At 50.9% G+C, this 12,888-nt stretch overlaps 6 protein-coding genes across 6 annotated transcripts; 3 read left to right on the top strand and 3 right to left on the bottom strand.

The window, feature by feature from the left end:
- Positions 1–773: 773 nt before the first annotated feature.
- Positions 774–1,401, bottom strand: BDV38DRAFT_288932 (uncharacterized protein; the record flags this gene model as incomplete). Its single annotated transcript, XM_032061140.1, has 4 exons — positions 774–868; positions 942–1,099; positions 1,200–1,289; positions 1,355–1,401. 4 exons carry the CDS (start codon positions 1,399–1,401, stop codon positions 774–776), a joined length of 390 nt encoding a protein of 129 aa, XP_031907242.1.
- A 1,724-nt stretch (positions 1,402–3,125) lies between these two features.
- On the top strand, positions 3,126–6,522 carry BDV38DRAFT_265210 (uncharacterized protein). Its single transcript, XM_032056341.1, has one exon. It carries the CDS (start codon positions 3,627–3,629, stop codon positions 6,402–6,404), a length of 2,778 nt encoding a protein of 925 aa, XP_031907241.1. The 5' UTR covers positions 3,126–3,626; the 3' UTR covers positions 6,405–6,522.
- An 18-nt stretch (positions 6,523–6,540) lies between these two features.
- dph1 (2-(3-amino-3-carboxypropyl)histidine synthase) lies at positions 6,541–8,205 on the bottom strand. The gene is made up of 2 exons (XM_032063147.1): positions 7,900–8,205; positions 6,541–7,837 (listed from the first exon to the last, which is right to left on the bottom strand). The coding sequence occupies exons 1-2, from the start codon at positions 8,048–8,050 to the stop codon at positions 6,678–6,680; spliced, it is 1,311 nt and encodes a 436-aa protein (XP_031907240.1). The 5' UTR covers positions 8,051–8,205; the 3' UTR covers positions 6,541–6,677.
- A 92-nt stretch (positions 8,206–8,297) lies between these two features.
- Positions 8,298–9,852, top strand: BDV38DRAFT_30538 (hydroxymethylglutaryl-CoA lyase). The gene is made up of 2 exons (XM_032063145.1): positions 8,298–8,638; positions 8,748–9,852. The coding sequence occupies exons 1-2, from the start codon at positions 8,384–8,386 to the stop codon at positions 9,543–9,545; spliced, it is 1,053 nt and encodes a 350-aa protein (XP_031907239.1). The 5' UTR covers positions 8,298–8,383; the 3' UTR covers positions 9,546–9,852.
- Positions 9,853–10,945, bottom strand: BDV38DRAFT_30564 (succinate dehydrogenase assembly factor 4). Its single transcript, XM_032063146.1, has one exon. It carries the CDS (start codon positions 10,609–10,611, stop codon positions 10,159–10,161), a length of 453 nt encoding a protein of 150 aa, XP_031907238.1. The 5' UTR covers positions 10,612–10,945; the 3' UTR covers positions 9,853–10,158.
- Positions 10,946–10,969: 24 nt separating this feature from the next.
- Positions 10,970–12,520, top strand: BDV38DRAFT_288927 (acetylornithine transaminase; the record flags this gene model as incomplete). Its single annotated transcript, XM_032061139.1, has 3 exons — positions 10,970–11,098; positions 11,153–11,386; positions 11,453–12,520. The coding sequence occupies 3 exons, from the start codon at positions 10,970–10,972 to the stop codon at positions 12,518–12,520; spliced, it is 1,431 nt and encodes a 476-aa protein (XP_031907237.1).
- Positions 12,521–12,888: the final 368 nt, after the last annotated feature.

Here is a 12,888-nt window from a genome sequence, read left to right as displayed (position 1 = left end):
GGGTTGAGAGAAACCGGTGTAGATGGTGTGATTGGCTTAATTGGATAGGACTCAAAGGTCTCCTGGAAGGGTTATGTATGGTTGGCAACTGGATATGAGTCCAAAGTAGGATTGTGCATTAATGAATTGGAAGTGGAGTTGAATATCATGTTCACACACGTGCGTTGTTGGCATGTAACATGTACGTCGTAGAGAGAGAAACCCAAGAATACAATCGAGGATCCAAGGGGTCTCATGATCGATGCAGCTATGCCTCATCTGGACTGCAGTGTGACCATCCCATCCCATTGTGGGCCACCACAACATGTGCCCGCGACATGCAGGAATTTAAATGAAACAAAACCACCTTCCATAAATACTCTTTTTTCCCCCCTCCTTCTAGTTGGGGGAAATTGTAAAAGATCAACACATCCAATACACCGACTATTCAACGGATAAAAACGATATATTAAACCACAACGAGAAAGAATCCAATCTCTTGACCCACACGTTCGAGACATGGCACATGCATACACGGACTCCACCATGTGCATCAACGTGTGTGAGAGACGCCAAAAATGCATAAGAACATCAGGTATATCAAAAGAAGGCCTGTCCCCACTCAACGGACGATTGATACAGCGCTGAAAGATGAAGAGGGGAAGGCAAATCAAATAAATCAAATTCTCCAGACATACCCGCCTTGGAAAAACAATAGAAGAGAAATATAATCCATAACCCCGTTCCTGACCCAAACGTGTCCATTGCAGCCAACTCTGGCCGGTTGTATCAAGTCATGAATTGCGTGTCTGACCGTGCTGCCGCTGTTCATCCCCGCTGGAGTAGTGGCCTGTCGTGTCCGTTGGAGATGTCGCCGATGACGCGGATTCTATGAGTGTCAAGATGATTTAGCGACATTAATTCCGCTAAAAGACACACCTGCACACAAGATAACGCCTTACCTGTCGACTGATATCCGCCGTCGCTCTGCGCTCCATTGCTCCTGGGGCCGCTTCCATCCAAGATCACGGATTTTCGTGCTTTCAAGCGTTCTTCGGTCGCGCGAATTTTCGCCTGAAGTTCTTCCAGTTCTCGGTTTTGAATCATCATTTGAAATTTCCTGGCAATAATGTTCTGCGGTTAGTCTCCCAAGTTGTCTCTATCTCGGTGCATTTCGGGGGGGGGCAAAGGCAGGAGTTCGGAACGGTTACACGGCATACCTCTCATCAACAGTCTGCTCAAGGTTGTGGACATCCGAGTCCAACGCGAAGAGACTATCTAGCGTACTGGAGAAAGCCTGTGCCATGGTCCTGCCATGTATCAGTCAGCGTCAACTTCCAGCTATCGCAAGGAGCGCAAATTGGGGGTTACGAACGACTGAGGACGACCGTTAGGTTTCCAACCCTGATCCGCGTCCGACATCTTATCCTTTTACTCGAGTATGTGGAAGCGAAGGTGTACGATGTGGCAAAGCAACCGCTGAAGAGAAGAAGGGCAAGAAGACGCTCGTTCGCTGTGTTGAGGGGAGGAAAAAGGAGTGTTCCTAGGCGCGCGCGTGCGTCAATGCACTGGTGGGTATAAGGCAAGGTTGATGTGGAACTGGAGGTACAATCCCAGAAGAATCAGAAGAGAGTCAAATCGCCGATGATTAAGGTATTAGGGTTAAAGGTATATATGATGGTGAGAAGATCATAACCAGCTGAGAGCAATCTATGGGAAAATGTAGGGGGTTTTGATCGATCGCAGGACTGAGGAGGCCGAAGATCGAAACTTGTCGCACTAATGAATGGGTAAGGGCCAAGGAGGGACCACTTTTAGTGGGTAGGTTATCAAAGCCCGGACGGGGGTGATAGGGGCAATGCACGCTCGGGGGAGGGAAGATCAGTCGGCCCAAAGAGAAGTATAAGTATTCGGTTGGGAGGAGGGGGGATCGAAGAGTATATCCACGGGCACCACGATGACGAGTCAGCCGTCTATACGAGGGGCCTCCCTGTCGTTTGGTCACCGTAAAAGAAGTTGATATTCAAACCGAAGAGACGCAAAATATGAATAGAAAAAAAAAAAAGATGTTGTGAGAGTAATACTAGTGACTCAACTAATAAAATGAGGAGGTTTAGGTAAGGCCAGTTAGTCGGGTCAATAGTCACAGGGCTCTCCACCAGACTCCATCGTAATGGAAATATCATGAAAATCTAAATAAAATCCAGTAATAATACCAGGATTTAAGATCCAATCAATTCTACCCTCAATCACAATCAAAGGGTTGCCCGACTAGCGGAACGTTTGCAATTAAAGTCTTACACCGAGCAAGGAGCCAAAGGTACTAAAAAGTCAATGACGCAGATACTTCGAAGACTCCTAACACATTCATTCAAATGCCAAGGCACGTTAAGTATAGTCCTCATGGCGATATGTAATAGCGTTAGTGTTGTGCTGGGTGTACAGAAGTACGAGAACGTAAGAACATAAGGACCCCGACTGGATGATGACGCTGCTCATGGGCGGGGGGAAACCTCCTGAATCCATGGAGGCTGAAGAATCATGAGTGTCCGCCCACCAGTAAGAAAGAGCCAGAAAGGGGCTAATGTTGATATTTTTTTTTCTTTTTTATATTCGGCCTTGCCCCTGACAGCGTGGGGTTCGTGGTTGGTAGTAATGTATTGTATTGATGTACTGTGTTGTCAGTATAGTACTACTACTCTTTGTATAGTTGGTACATATCATTCTCGTTAATAGCTTGGCAGTTAACGGTTCATGGGCAATTTCCGATGCTCGTTGGAGTCTAGAATTCTCCGCGAGGGAGTTAATTTGAAGAGTGTTATCTTACATCTCATATTGACTTTGGAATGTACCTACTATTGTACATAGTAACCTGGTGCATGCTTCAACTCCTTGGGTATCGTTACTATGTATTACCATTGTAGTCAAGGCCCCCCAGCAACCGGAAAATGGCTGTCGTCATTGTGCATGAGTAGCAGGTAATACGGATCCATACAACTGGGCACTGATGCCCCATACGGTACCATAACCCATAACATCACCTTGGCGGGCGATCCCCTTTTCCTCACGTGATCTCCATCATGGGCAGGGAAAGGTTGGTCTCTTCGATTCTCTTTCCGTCGGGGTAGGCAGACGACCACCAAGTGAACGATTTGAGCTCATCAGAACAAACACTCACTAACCCTTCCCATCCCCAGTTCCCCCTTCCTATCGTCTACCTGTCATCTTCCCTCCCCCATCCGGATTTTCATCCTTTTCATCCGACCCGCGCCCGTAATTTTATTGTCTCAAATTTCTACGATTTTTCTGAAATTTTTTTGAAGCCCTCGAAATCCTGTGGATGTGACACGGTCGCGTTTTGCTCCTGGATTTAATTTTTCTGTTCCCTGTTCCCGTTTTCGGCCTTTGTTCCATTTTTCTGCGCAGATGGTCTGACCGGTTCCACGTAATTCTCCGATCACCTGCTTTTGCCCGTTCCTCAGGCCTGGATCTGGACCTCGGACCTGGACCACTACTGTGTTGTTCTTGATCCATTGGTTGCCCCAATCTGAGCTCTCTGACGGGCCAACCATCGTACAACCTTTATCACCGTGGCCCCCATCCCTAGATCCTCTCCCCCCAGTGGCCGATCAAACGGGCAATGGGGGATGCCTCCTCTGTCGGCCTACACTCCTTTTGAATCGCTCCTCTTCTTTCAATCCCTCGCTGCCCTAGATAGCCGCCCCACCAATTTCGTCTCCATCTCCGATCTACTGCGCAACAACCCGTTTATCCGTCAGAATGGTGCCTTCGATGCGGGGCGGCTTGCCCCGGAGGCTCTCGAGGAATTGTATACGACCCTGATGCGGGATGGTGGAAACTCCGCTGACATCATCTCCTCCCCCGAACCCAACGGCCATCATGTGGAAGGCAACAGTGCTAACCCCAAGAAACGGAAGATTACGAGTCCGCGGCCGGATGGGTTTGTCGATAAGGGAATAAGCCATGCTGCGATCATACCGGACCTGGTTTCGCACCTGTATGCCCGATACAAAGAGCTTGTTACCAGGGAAATTAGGAATGAGGAGGTCCGGTATAAAGATATCAAGGATGAGATCGAGCGACTACAGGAGGAGCGCGAAACACCCAAAGAGCCTGTGCCTCCACCAGTTGTCCAGGAACCTACGCCGCAAGCGCCCCAACCGAAACTCGAATCTGAACCAGAGCCGATGGATGTGGACGCCAAGGAAGAGAGGCCTGCTCAAACACAACTAAAGGATGCGAATAAGATTTCTATAGAACGAGCGCCCGGAATTGATACCAAGCAACCCCGAGTGGAACCGCAAGGCAAAGAGGTGGATATCGCGAAACAATCTCCGTTGTCAACGCCGCATCCAACACCAGTGGAGGAGCAACGTGTTCCCGCACAACCGGTTGGACAACCTCAGATAAGACCGGTGTCCCCGCAAGTCCAGTCGCAAGTGCCTTCGCCGCCACAACCGCCGCAGCAACAGCCCTCTGGTCCTCAGCCCATACCACAGACAACTCCGAAACCACCTCAACCACAGGCCGTCAATGGAAAGCCAGTCGCAACACCCAAGCAACATCCTCTGGCGCCCCGAGATACTTCTATCAGTCAAGCTCTGACGAATGTTCCCGCAGTACAGAAGCCTATACCCCCGCCCGCTACCCCAGTTCCGGGCATTGGCTCTGTATTCGCTCCGCCAGCAACTCCCTCGCAAGCCTCGCAAAATGCAAATGCCCCAGCTATTTCTCCCGCCCCTCACAAACCAGTTTCCACCAGCAAACCAGCTAGCAAAGAAGGCCCACCAAAGACTCCAGCTACTACGGCTCCTCGCCCTCCACCTCAACCGAGTTTCCAGCAGTGGTCGTTGAACCCACCCCCTCAGACACCACGACCCGCCTCTTCGCACCCAATCCCAGAACCTTCTGGTCAGACCACTACTGAGAAACCTTTACCCTCGCATCCGCCTCAACCATTACCGAAGCCAGAGATAAAAGCGGCGTACCAGACACCTCAACCAACAACCGTACCATCCACTCCGCGACCCATCGCTGCTGTGGCGCAGTCGCCAGCACCTGGCGGTTATGGTACTGGCTATGAGACGCCAGCTGGTGCTGCACAAGCTTTGTTGTACTCGGAATCCAGGGGTGCGCGCCCGCGTCTAACTATTGCCACTCCCGGCACTCTTACCCCTTGGAAGAAGACTCCTCGACTGAGCATACCACAATCTCCTCGTTCGCCAGAACGGCCGCGACGGGAGGATGTAAGTCCCATCAGCGAGAAGGCCCCTTCATTAATGGGGTCTCGCGAAGTGACACCGGAGGAACCTGTGCCTCCACCTCGGAAGCGTGGACGGAATGATGGAAAGGGCTCTGGGCGAGGCAGAGATCCAGAACTGGGAGGGGCTGATGTGGATGGCAAGGGAGGTCTGAAGCCGAAGGCAGAGAAGCAGACCGGCAAAGGCCGCGATAGGAGTGCAGCTTCGTCTAGAAGTCGGGGGCGTTCTGTATTGTCTCGCGATGAGGAGTCTGAATCTGTATACCCTGGAAAGATTAAACATGAGATGCCCAGCACGCCAGCTGGAATCTCGGAGGCTGCTGAACCTGAACCCCGTCCTTCTAGTGGTCGCAAAGGTACTGCTGCTTCAGAGGACCGCCCGGGTCGAGGCAGACCGAAACGTAAGCGCGGTGCCAGTGAAGCGTTGGAAGCAGAAACCCTGCCTCCGGAGATTAACCACATCAGCCGCATTGACCCGAATCAATCGACATCTTATGTTCTCTGCGCTCGTAACTTTCCTAGAACGGGTGCTCCGATCATGAATGATGTGACTACTCATAAACACGCTTCAATATTTACCAAGCCATTGACCGAACGCGATGCCCCGGGGTATCGAGATCTCATCTACCGGCCACAGGATCTCAAGTCCATCAAATCATCCATTCATCAAGGCAGCAAAGCCGTGGCTGCTGCTACAGAGGCCGCAAACACGCCCGCCGCGGACGGTGAATCTCCAGCCCCGAATGCCGGAACACCATCTAAGAATGCGGTTCTCATGCTGCAGAAGACCGAAGACGTTATTCCTCCCAAAGGAATAGTCAACTCGGCACAGCTGGAGAAGGAATTAATCCGTATGTTCACTAATGCCGTCATGTTCAATCCCCTCCCTCAGCGCGGATTTGGACCCGCCTTTCCGATGACTAGCGACAGCGGGTCGAGAGAGAGCACCCAAGTTCCGGAATTAGACGAAGGAGGTATCATCAACGACACAATAGAAATGTTCGAAGATGTCGAGCAGGCGGTCACGCGATGGCGCGCGGCCGAACGAACTGCCGATGAACTGGCAAGCAAGAGCATTCTGTCGCTTCGCCGGGGAAGCGCAAGTGATTTTAACACGGATAGCGCCGACGAAGTTAAGGGATGATGAAATGTCGCTGTAACGATTCAGGATATTGTATGTAATACTAGTAACTATTCAGGAAGAAACATACTTTCTGCCACTTGTTTATCTGGCCCTCGGGACGGCCATGTGGTGATGTAAGATATTCTAAACAATACAACAAGCTTCTATATATGGCGACTTTTATACGTTATTCATATGGACATGTCATGCAAAATCATAATGCCGAGCGTGGTATCTTATATCATGACCACAATTTTTTTTTCAACAACCTTTCTTTTTCTTTTCGTCTTGCCTTTAGGCAGCGCCAGGGATCGCCTGGCCAGGCTTCGTCCTTCCAAGGCCTTCCTTAGCATAAAAGTCCATCGGATAGACGCCCTTGTTGGCAGTATCCCAGCTCTCCCTCGCTCCCAAAGCAATCAACGCCTCATATGGCGTCAACAGTGGTCGCGGGAATGCATAACCCCAGTCAATACTCAATCTCGGACAAGCAATCTGCACCCAGCACTCAACGTCTGACATGGACGCCAACTTTCCTGGAAAGATCTCGCTGAGAAGCAAATTGACGAACGGAATTCCGCGCTCATTAAGGTGGTTCTCAATCATAGCCATGGTATTGGGGTTACCCTGTCGACCGAGAGATCCGAGAATGAGGCCCCATTTTTTGGCAGACTTGGCGGTTTTGATTGCGTCGCGGCGGAGGGTGTGCATTTCATCGTGTACGTATGTTTCACGGGAGAGAATGCGCGAGTAAGGGTCGTAGCGGTAGGCGGGGATAGAGGGGTTGTGAATCATGGCGGACTCAAGGTGGAAACGGCCATCGCCGAGGTAAAGAAGGAGATCGATCTCGTCGGAGGAGAGTTGAGGGGATGTGCAGCCTAGGATTTCGCCTTTAGATAAGGGGGTGATTTGTGGGATGACGACTTTGTAGCCTGCGCGCTCGAGGACGGGTTTCAGGCCGTGGAGAGTGGCGTTGAATTGGATGGTTCCGACGGTTGCGATGGTCTTGCCTGGTTGGAAGTTGCGCTCTAGAGTTGCGATCAGGTGTGAGGTGTCGATGCTGATGTCGACGAAGATGTAGAGGGTCTTGATCTGCGTGACGTCTACTGGGATGAGACAACTGTGGGCGTAGTGAACGAGGAGGTCGCAGCCCAGGGCGCGCGCGGTATAATCGTCGATGCAGCAGGCGCCGTATGTAACGTCTCCCATGATGAGGGTTTCTGTGCCTGGGCAAAACTGCGTGATGATGTCGGAGATGGTGGTCGCGAAGATTAGTAAACCCTCTGGGAATTGTAGGGCTATTCTTTTTGCGCCAGATGAGCGTATCCGGTGGATTGTCTTGGGGATTTCGAATGAGTAGTTCTTGGGCAGGAGCTCGATTGCAGCCTGGATTTCGGGGTCTTCAAGGATTTCCGGCGGGACTTGATTTAATGTTCGAGGAGTCCTTCTGGGAGCAGCTTGAGGGGCTTGTCAGTTAATGTTTCGAGATAATTAGGAGCAAGGAAATTATGTCACCAACCTCTCTGAATGCTTGTCGACTCGACATCATTTTGGCTCGACGACTGTTCCTTTTGTGCTTGGGCGTCCGCTGTTCGTCTTCCGACGAATCTTTTCTTGGGCTGTCGCAAAGTACTATTGGCGGGCGATTCATTTGCCGCTGTTTCCTCCATTTTGTCTTCGCCCAATTGTGGCACTCCGTGTGTATGTGCGTGGGACAATCTGGAAGTGGGATGAAATTCGATGGATAATTAATTAACTTGCAGAATTTAGTCTAGTCGGCCTGACTAAGGAAAGTGGCGTGGATCGAGTTTAGTTTGAGGTCAGGTGGGGGTTTCCGCCGACTCTAACCCGTGGTCGCTTCTCCGCATTTCGTCGGTTGATCTCCAACAGCTCTCTGATCGGATGATTCCTCTGCTTTCCTGTTCTTCCCCAGTTCCCTGTTTGTCATTGTCCTCTAGGCAATATTTTCTTCCCTTCTAACCTATCGACCTGTTACTTCCATAATGATGAAATTTCGACCCAGACTCAGCCTATTCACTGCCCTTCGAGCTGCTCCACCCACTCGACGCTTTGCGACAGAGGCGCGGTTAACTTCGGACCATGTTCGCATTGTCGAAGTAGGGGCACGAGATGGATTGCAAAATGAGAAGAAGTCCATACCACTCGAAACCAAGCTTCAGTTAATTGAGAAGCTATCAAAAACCGGTGTGACAACAATTGAAGCTGGATCTTTTGTTCCTGCCAAATGGGTGCCTCAGGTATATATTCCCAGCTCTTGGACGTATGCTCGGCCTTCTTGACTGGATGTGAAACGGTTGGCATTTTTATTCAAACCATACCGAACTAATGTTATTTCTCATCAATTAGATGGCAAGCACTGCGGAAATATGTGAAAAGCTCCTCACATCCCCACCGCAATCGCAGAATGCTATTGCGTACAACTACTTGGTCCCTAATATCAAGGGGCTTGAAAATCTTGTCAAAATCATGGATACTGCCGGTGTCCCTGCAGAGAATACCAAGTCATCAACCTCAACTGAGATTTCACTCTTCGCTGCGGCGACGGAAGCTTTTTCCAAAGCAAATACCAATTGCACCATTGCAGAGTCGTTGGAACGCATTCGCCCCATTGTAGAATTGGCCAAAACGAAAAACATCAGGGTTAGAGGATATGTTTCCGTCGCCCTGGGCTGTCCGTACGAAGGCCCTGATGTTCCGCCGTCAAAGGTGGCTGACATCACGGCCACACTACTCGAGATGGGTGCCGATGAAGTGTCAGTAGCTGACACCACGGGTATGGGTACAGCCCCACGTACGATGGAGCTCCTACAGGCGCTCAAAGCTGCAGGCATCGCGAACAACGATCTCGCGTTACATTTCCATGATACATACGGACAGGCCCTGGTAAATACCGTCGTGGGACTGGAGCATGGTATTCGGATTTTCGACAGTAGTGTGGGCGGACTCGGCGGCTGCCCCTACTCCAAGGGCGCCACTGGCAATATCTCGACAGAAGACCTGGTTCACACGCTTCATAGTCTTGGAATGCACACGGGAATCAATCTAGAGGAGATGGCTAAGATCGGCGGTTGGATCAGCGGCGAGCTGGATCGGTTCAACGAAAGTAGGGCTGGGAAAGCAACCCTTGCAAGGATTCAAGAATGAGGACCGGTATTCTGCAGGAAGAACCCGAATATCTTCGTTGACTAAGCATGTGTCTGGGGAACTGTCATTTTTTGTCATCCTGTAAACCATATGCTGCACGTTGCCCCCGAGCTCCGCTGCTCATACAAATACCGTGTCTCCGCTATACATACAATGTTAATATAGCTTCCCAGTCTTTGAATTATAGCACGAATGGTCTGATTCGAATGACTTGAGCGTCAATCAAGTTGTATGGTCTTGAATGTCCCCGGCACTCTTAGGTCGCAGCCGTAAACTTTGTCCAGCACAGATCATCTATCTTGGTATACGACTAAACAAGCCCCCCTAAGCTCCCTTGACATTTGATCTACTGTAGTATCCAATAGCTAAATGTGACCGGCAACACCTTGTTACTTTGCCGACGATATTGTACATTTGTCTGAGGAGCATCACAAAGTAACAAGAAACTATGAGCGGAGAGGCTTCCGTAGCCTATCTGGCCCGTTCAAATATATATACATTTGCTATCATGGTACCCAACGCCGACTGATGCAATGACCGAAATCCACAACTTCTGCAAATTCAACTAATTCTTCGCCGACAACGCATCGATACGATATATCACCTCCGCCACCTAAAAATCAGTGACGCGACCTCCATAGCTCCAGTCACCCTCAGCACCCCAACGCAGTGGCTCGTTCTTCGGCCCACCGACCTCACCTGTCTTAGGATTCTGTTCGCCCTCAAATTCAGGCTGAAGGCCGCCTCGCAGATCTGGGTGAAGTTCCTCCCCGTTTCCTGATGCCTTAAACTCGGGATTTTCGTTGGCCGGTTCGGAGTGGGGTGACTGGTTAATTTGGGGGGTCGTCCGTGGGGTACTGAAGGCGCCAGTAGATTTCTTTTGAAGTTCTTCGAAGATCTCTTGTTCTTCCTTGGGTAGACGGGGAGGAGCTGGGCCGCGTCCAAATGCGAAGGCGGGTTTGTCGTCGGCACTGCGGAGAACCGGATGGCTCGAGAAGGCCCGGGTGGAGATGCGCAGTGTCTTGACGGGACTCAAAACCCGGCGAGTAGCGAGTGAGAAAGCCATCCTGGGGAGTGGGAATATTTTTCTTTTGCAAGGTGCTGGGACGGCCACGAGTGGGGTGGAACAATTGTAGTCAAAGGTGACTTCAGAAGAGAGTCAGAGTCAGTTACCTTAGGTAAATGATTTTAATTGCGGAGTGGCGGAGAGCAAATCATAATACAATCTCTGATCAGATAAGCCGCTTGTTCATTTATGGGTTTCCCGATATCGCGGGATTTGTTTGACCCGTACATTTTGGACCTTTCGTTTTTCTCTCCTTTCGGTGACTCACCGAAACTCTCTCTGTTCTTCTTAAATACCCCCTTCTCAGTCTCAATTGCTCGTATCCATTCCTATTTCATTCCCATTTACTTCCATCCGAATGGCCTTCGTACGTGTGGCCTCGCGGCGACTGCCGCTCGCAAGGAAGCTGGTCCCTGCAATTGAGTCACCGCTTCAGCGACGATTCGCATCCGCTGCGACTGGCCCAAATGTGAAGAATCAGGCGAAGGTATGCTGAGGCCTGGTGGTACCTGCTATACAAAACTAACAAAGCTTGTGATAGTCATCTCTGCCCAATCCCGACCCGGCTGCCGATTCCGCAACAATGGCCTTCGTGGAAGACCGAGCGCCCTTCATGGTCCCCACCTACGTTCGCCCTGCTCCGACGATGGTAAAAGGTCAAGGATGCTACTTGTGGGATATGGAGAATAGGCGGTACCTTGACCTCACAGCGGGAATTGCCGTGAACTCCCTGGGTCACTGTGACCCCGAGATCGCACAGATTATTGCTGAGCAGGTGTGTATATGCCACGACGGGATATGATATAGGATCACTTGTTGATTCAGGACCAATTTGCTTTAGGCCGAGACACTCATCCACGCCTCGAACCTTTACCACAATGCATGGACCGGCGCTCTCAGCAAGTTGCTGATCACGAAGACACGGGAGTCTGGCGCCATGCGCGATGCATCCCAGGTGTTCATTTCCAACTCGGGAACAGAGGCGAACGAGGCGGCTATTAAGTTTGCTCGTAAGGTCGGCAAGTCTCTTGACCCCTCGGGCGCAAAGCATGAATTTGTTTCCTTCCACAACTCGTTCCATGGCCGCACGATGGGCGCTCTCTCCGCTACCCCCAACCCCAAGTATCAGACACCTTTCTCCCCCATGATCCCGGGCTTCAAATACGGAAACTACAACGATGTAGAACAACTTCAGGCCCTTATCACGGACAAGACTTGCGGTGTGATTGTAGAGCCAATCCAGGGCGAGGGTGGTGTCAACGTTGCTACTCCCGAGTTCCTCGTAGCTCTCCGCAAGCGTTGCGACGAGGTCGGGGCCGTTTTGATTTTCGATGAGATTCAGTGTGGTCTTTCTCGTACCGGTACCTTCTGGGCTCATGCTCACCCTTCCCTTGCCCCTGCCTCGGGCGAAGCTGCGCACCCAGATATCCTGACCTCGGCTAAGGCGCTGGGTAACGGAGTCCCTATCGGCGCGACTATCGTCTCCGGAAAGACTGTTGCGGAGCATATCAAGGCTGGCGACCACGGAACAACCTTCGGCGGTAACCCATTGGTATGCCGCGTGGCACACCACATTGTTGAGCGCCTCGCAACGTCGGAACTGCAGAACTCCGTGGAGATCAAATCGGCGGGACTCATTTCGGGACTTAAGGCCCTCCAGAAGAAGTACCCTGGTGTCATCTCGGAGATCCGCGGTCGCGGTTTGATCTTGGGAGCCCAGCTCTCCCAGGACTTCACATCCAAGGCATCGGACTTGATCACTGCCGCGCGGGAACGCGGTTTATTGATCATCACTGCTGGTGATGGCTGCCTCCGTTTTGTTCCTCCTCTGACTATCACCGAGGATCAGATTAAGACAGCCTTGAAGATCTTGGAGCAGGCTCTGGATGCCGTCATAACCAAGGCATAGATGATAGAGTATTATTTCGTGCAAAAAACTTTCGACATTTGAGTATACAAATCACATTCAGTGTGACTGATGAATGTTAGCTGTTCATATACCATGTGCTCCTTCTGTGTTTTCTTCTTTTCTTTTCGGGTAATGATAGAAAGCAGCTAGCTCGATGCACTTTGAATATAGACTGTGGGAGATCCAGAAGCATTTGAATTACCCGGCACGTTGGTAAAAAGATCCTAAGGCAGAGACTCCAGGCCGTAAGGCATCCGTGCTATGATAGCGGCCCGTCACGCGCTCACTTGCCATCCTTATCAATTGGCGGGCAGACCGCCTCCCGTCACCTTGACACTCTTTCCATTTGACATCTTAAGGAGCTGACT

Source organism: Aspergillus pseudotamarii, assembly GCF_009193445.1.
Source record: "Aspergillus pseudotamarii strain CBS 117625 unplaced genomic scaffold BDV38scaffold_122, whole genome shotgun sequence".
NCBI classification, from domain to species: Eukaryota; Fungi; Ascomycota; class Eurotiomycetes; order Eurotiales; family Aspergillaceae; genus Aspergillus; species Aspergillus pseudotamarii.
The sequence above is the reverse complement of the archived record's forward strand: the minus strand, read 5'-3'. Positions and strand labels throughout refer to the sequence as shown.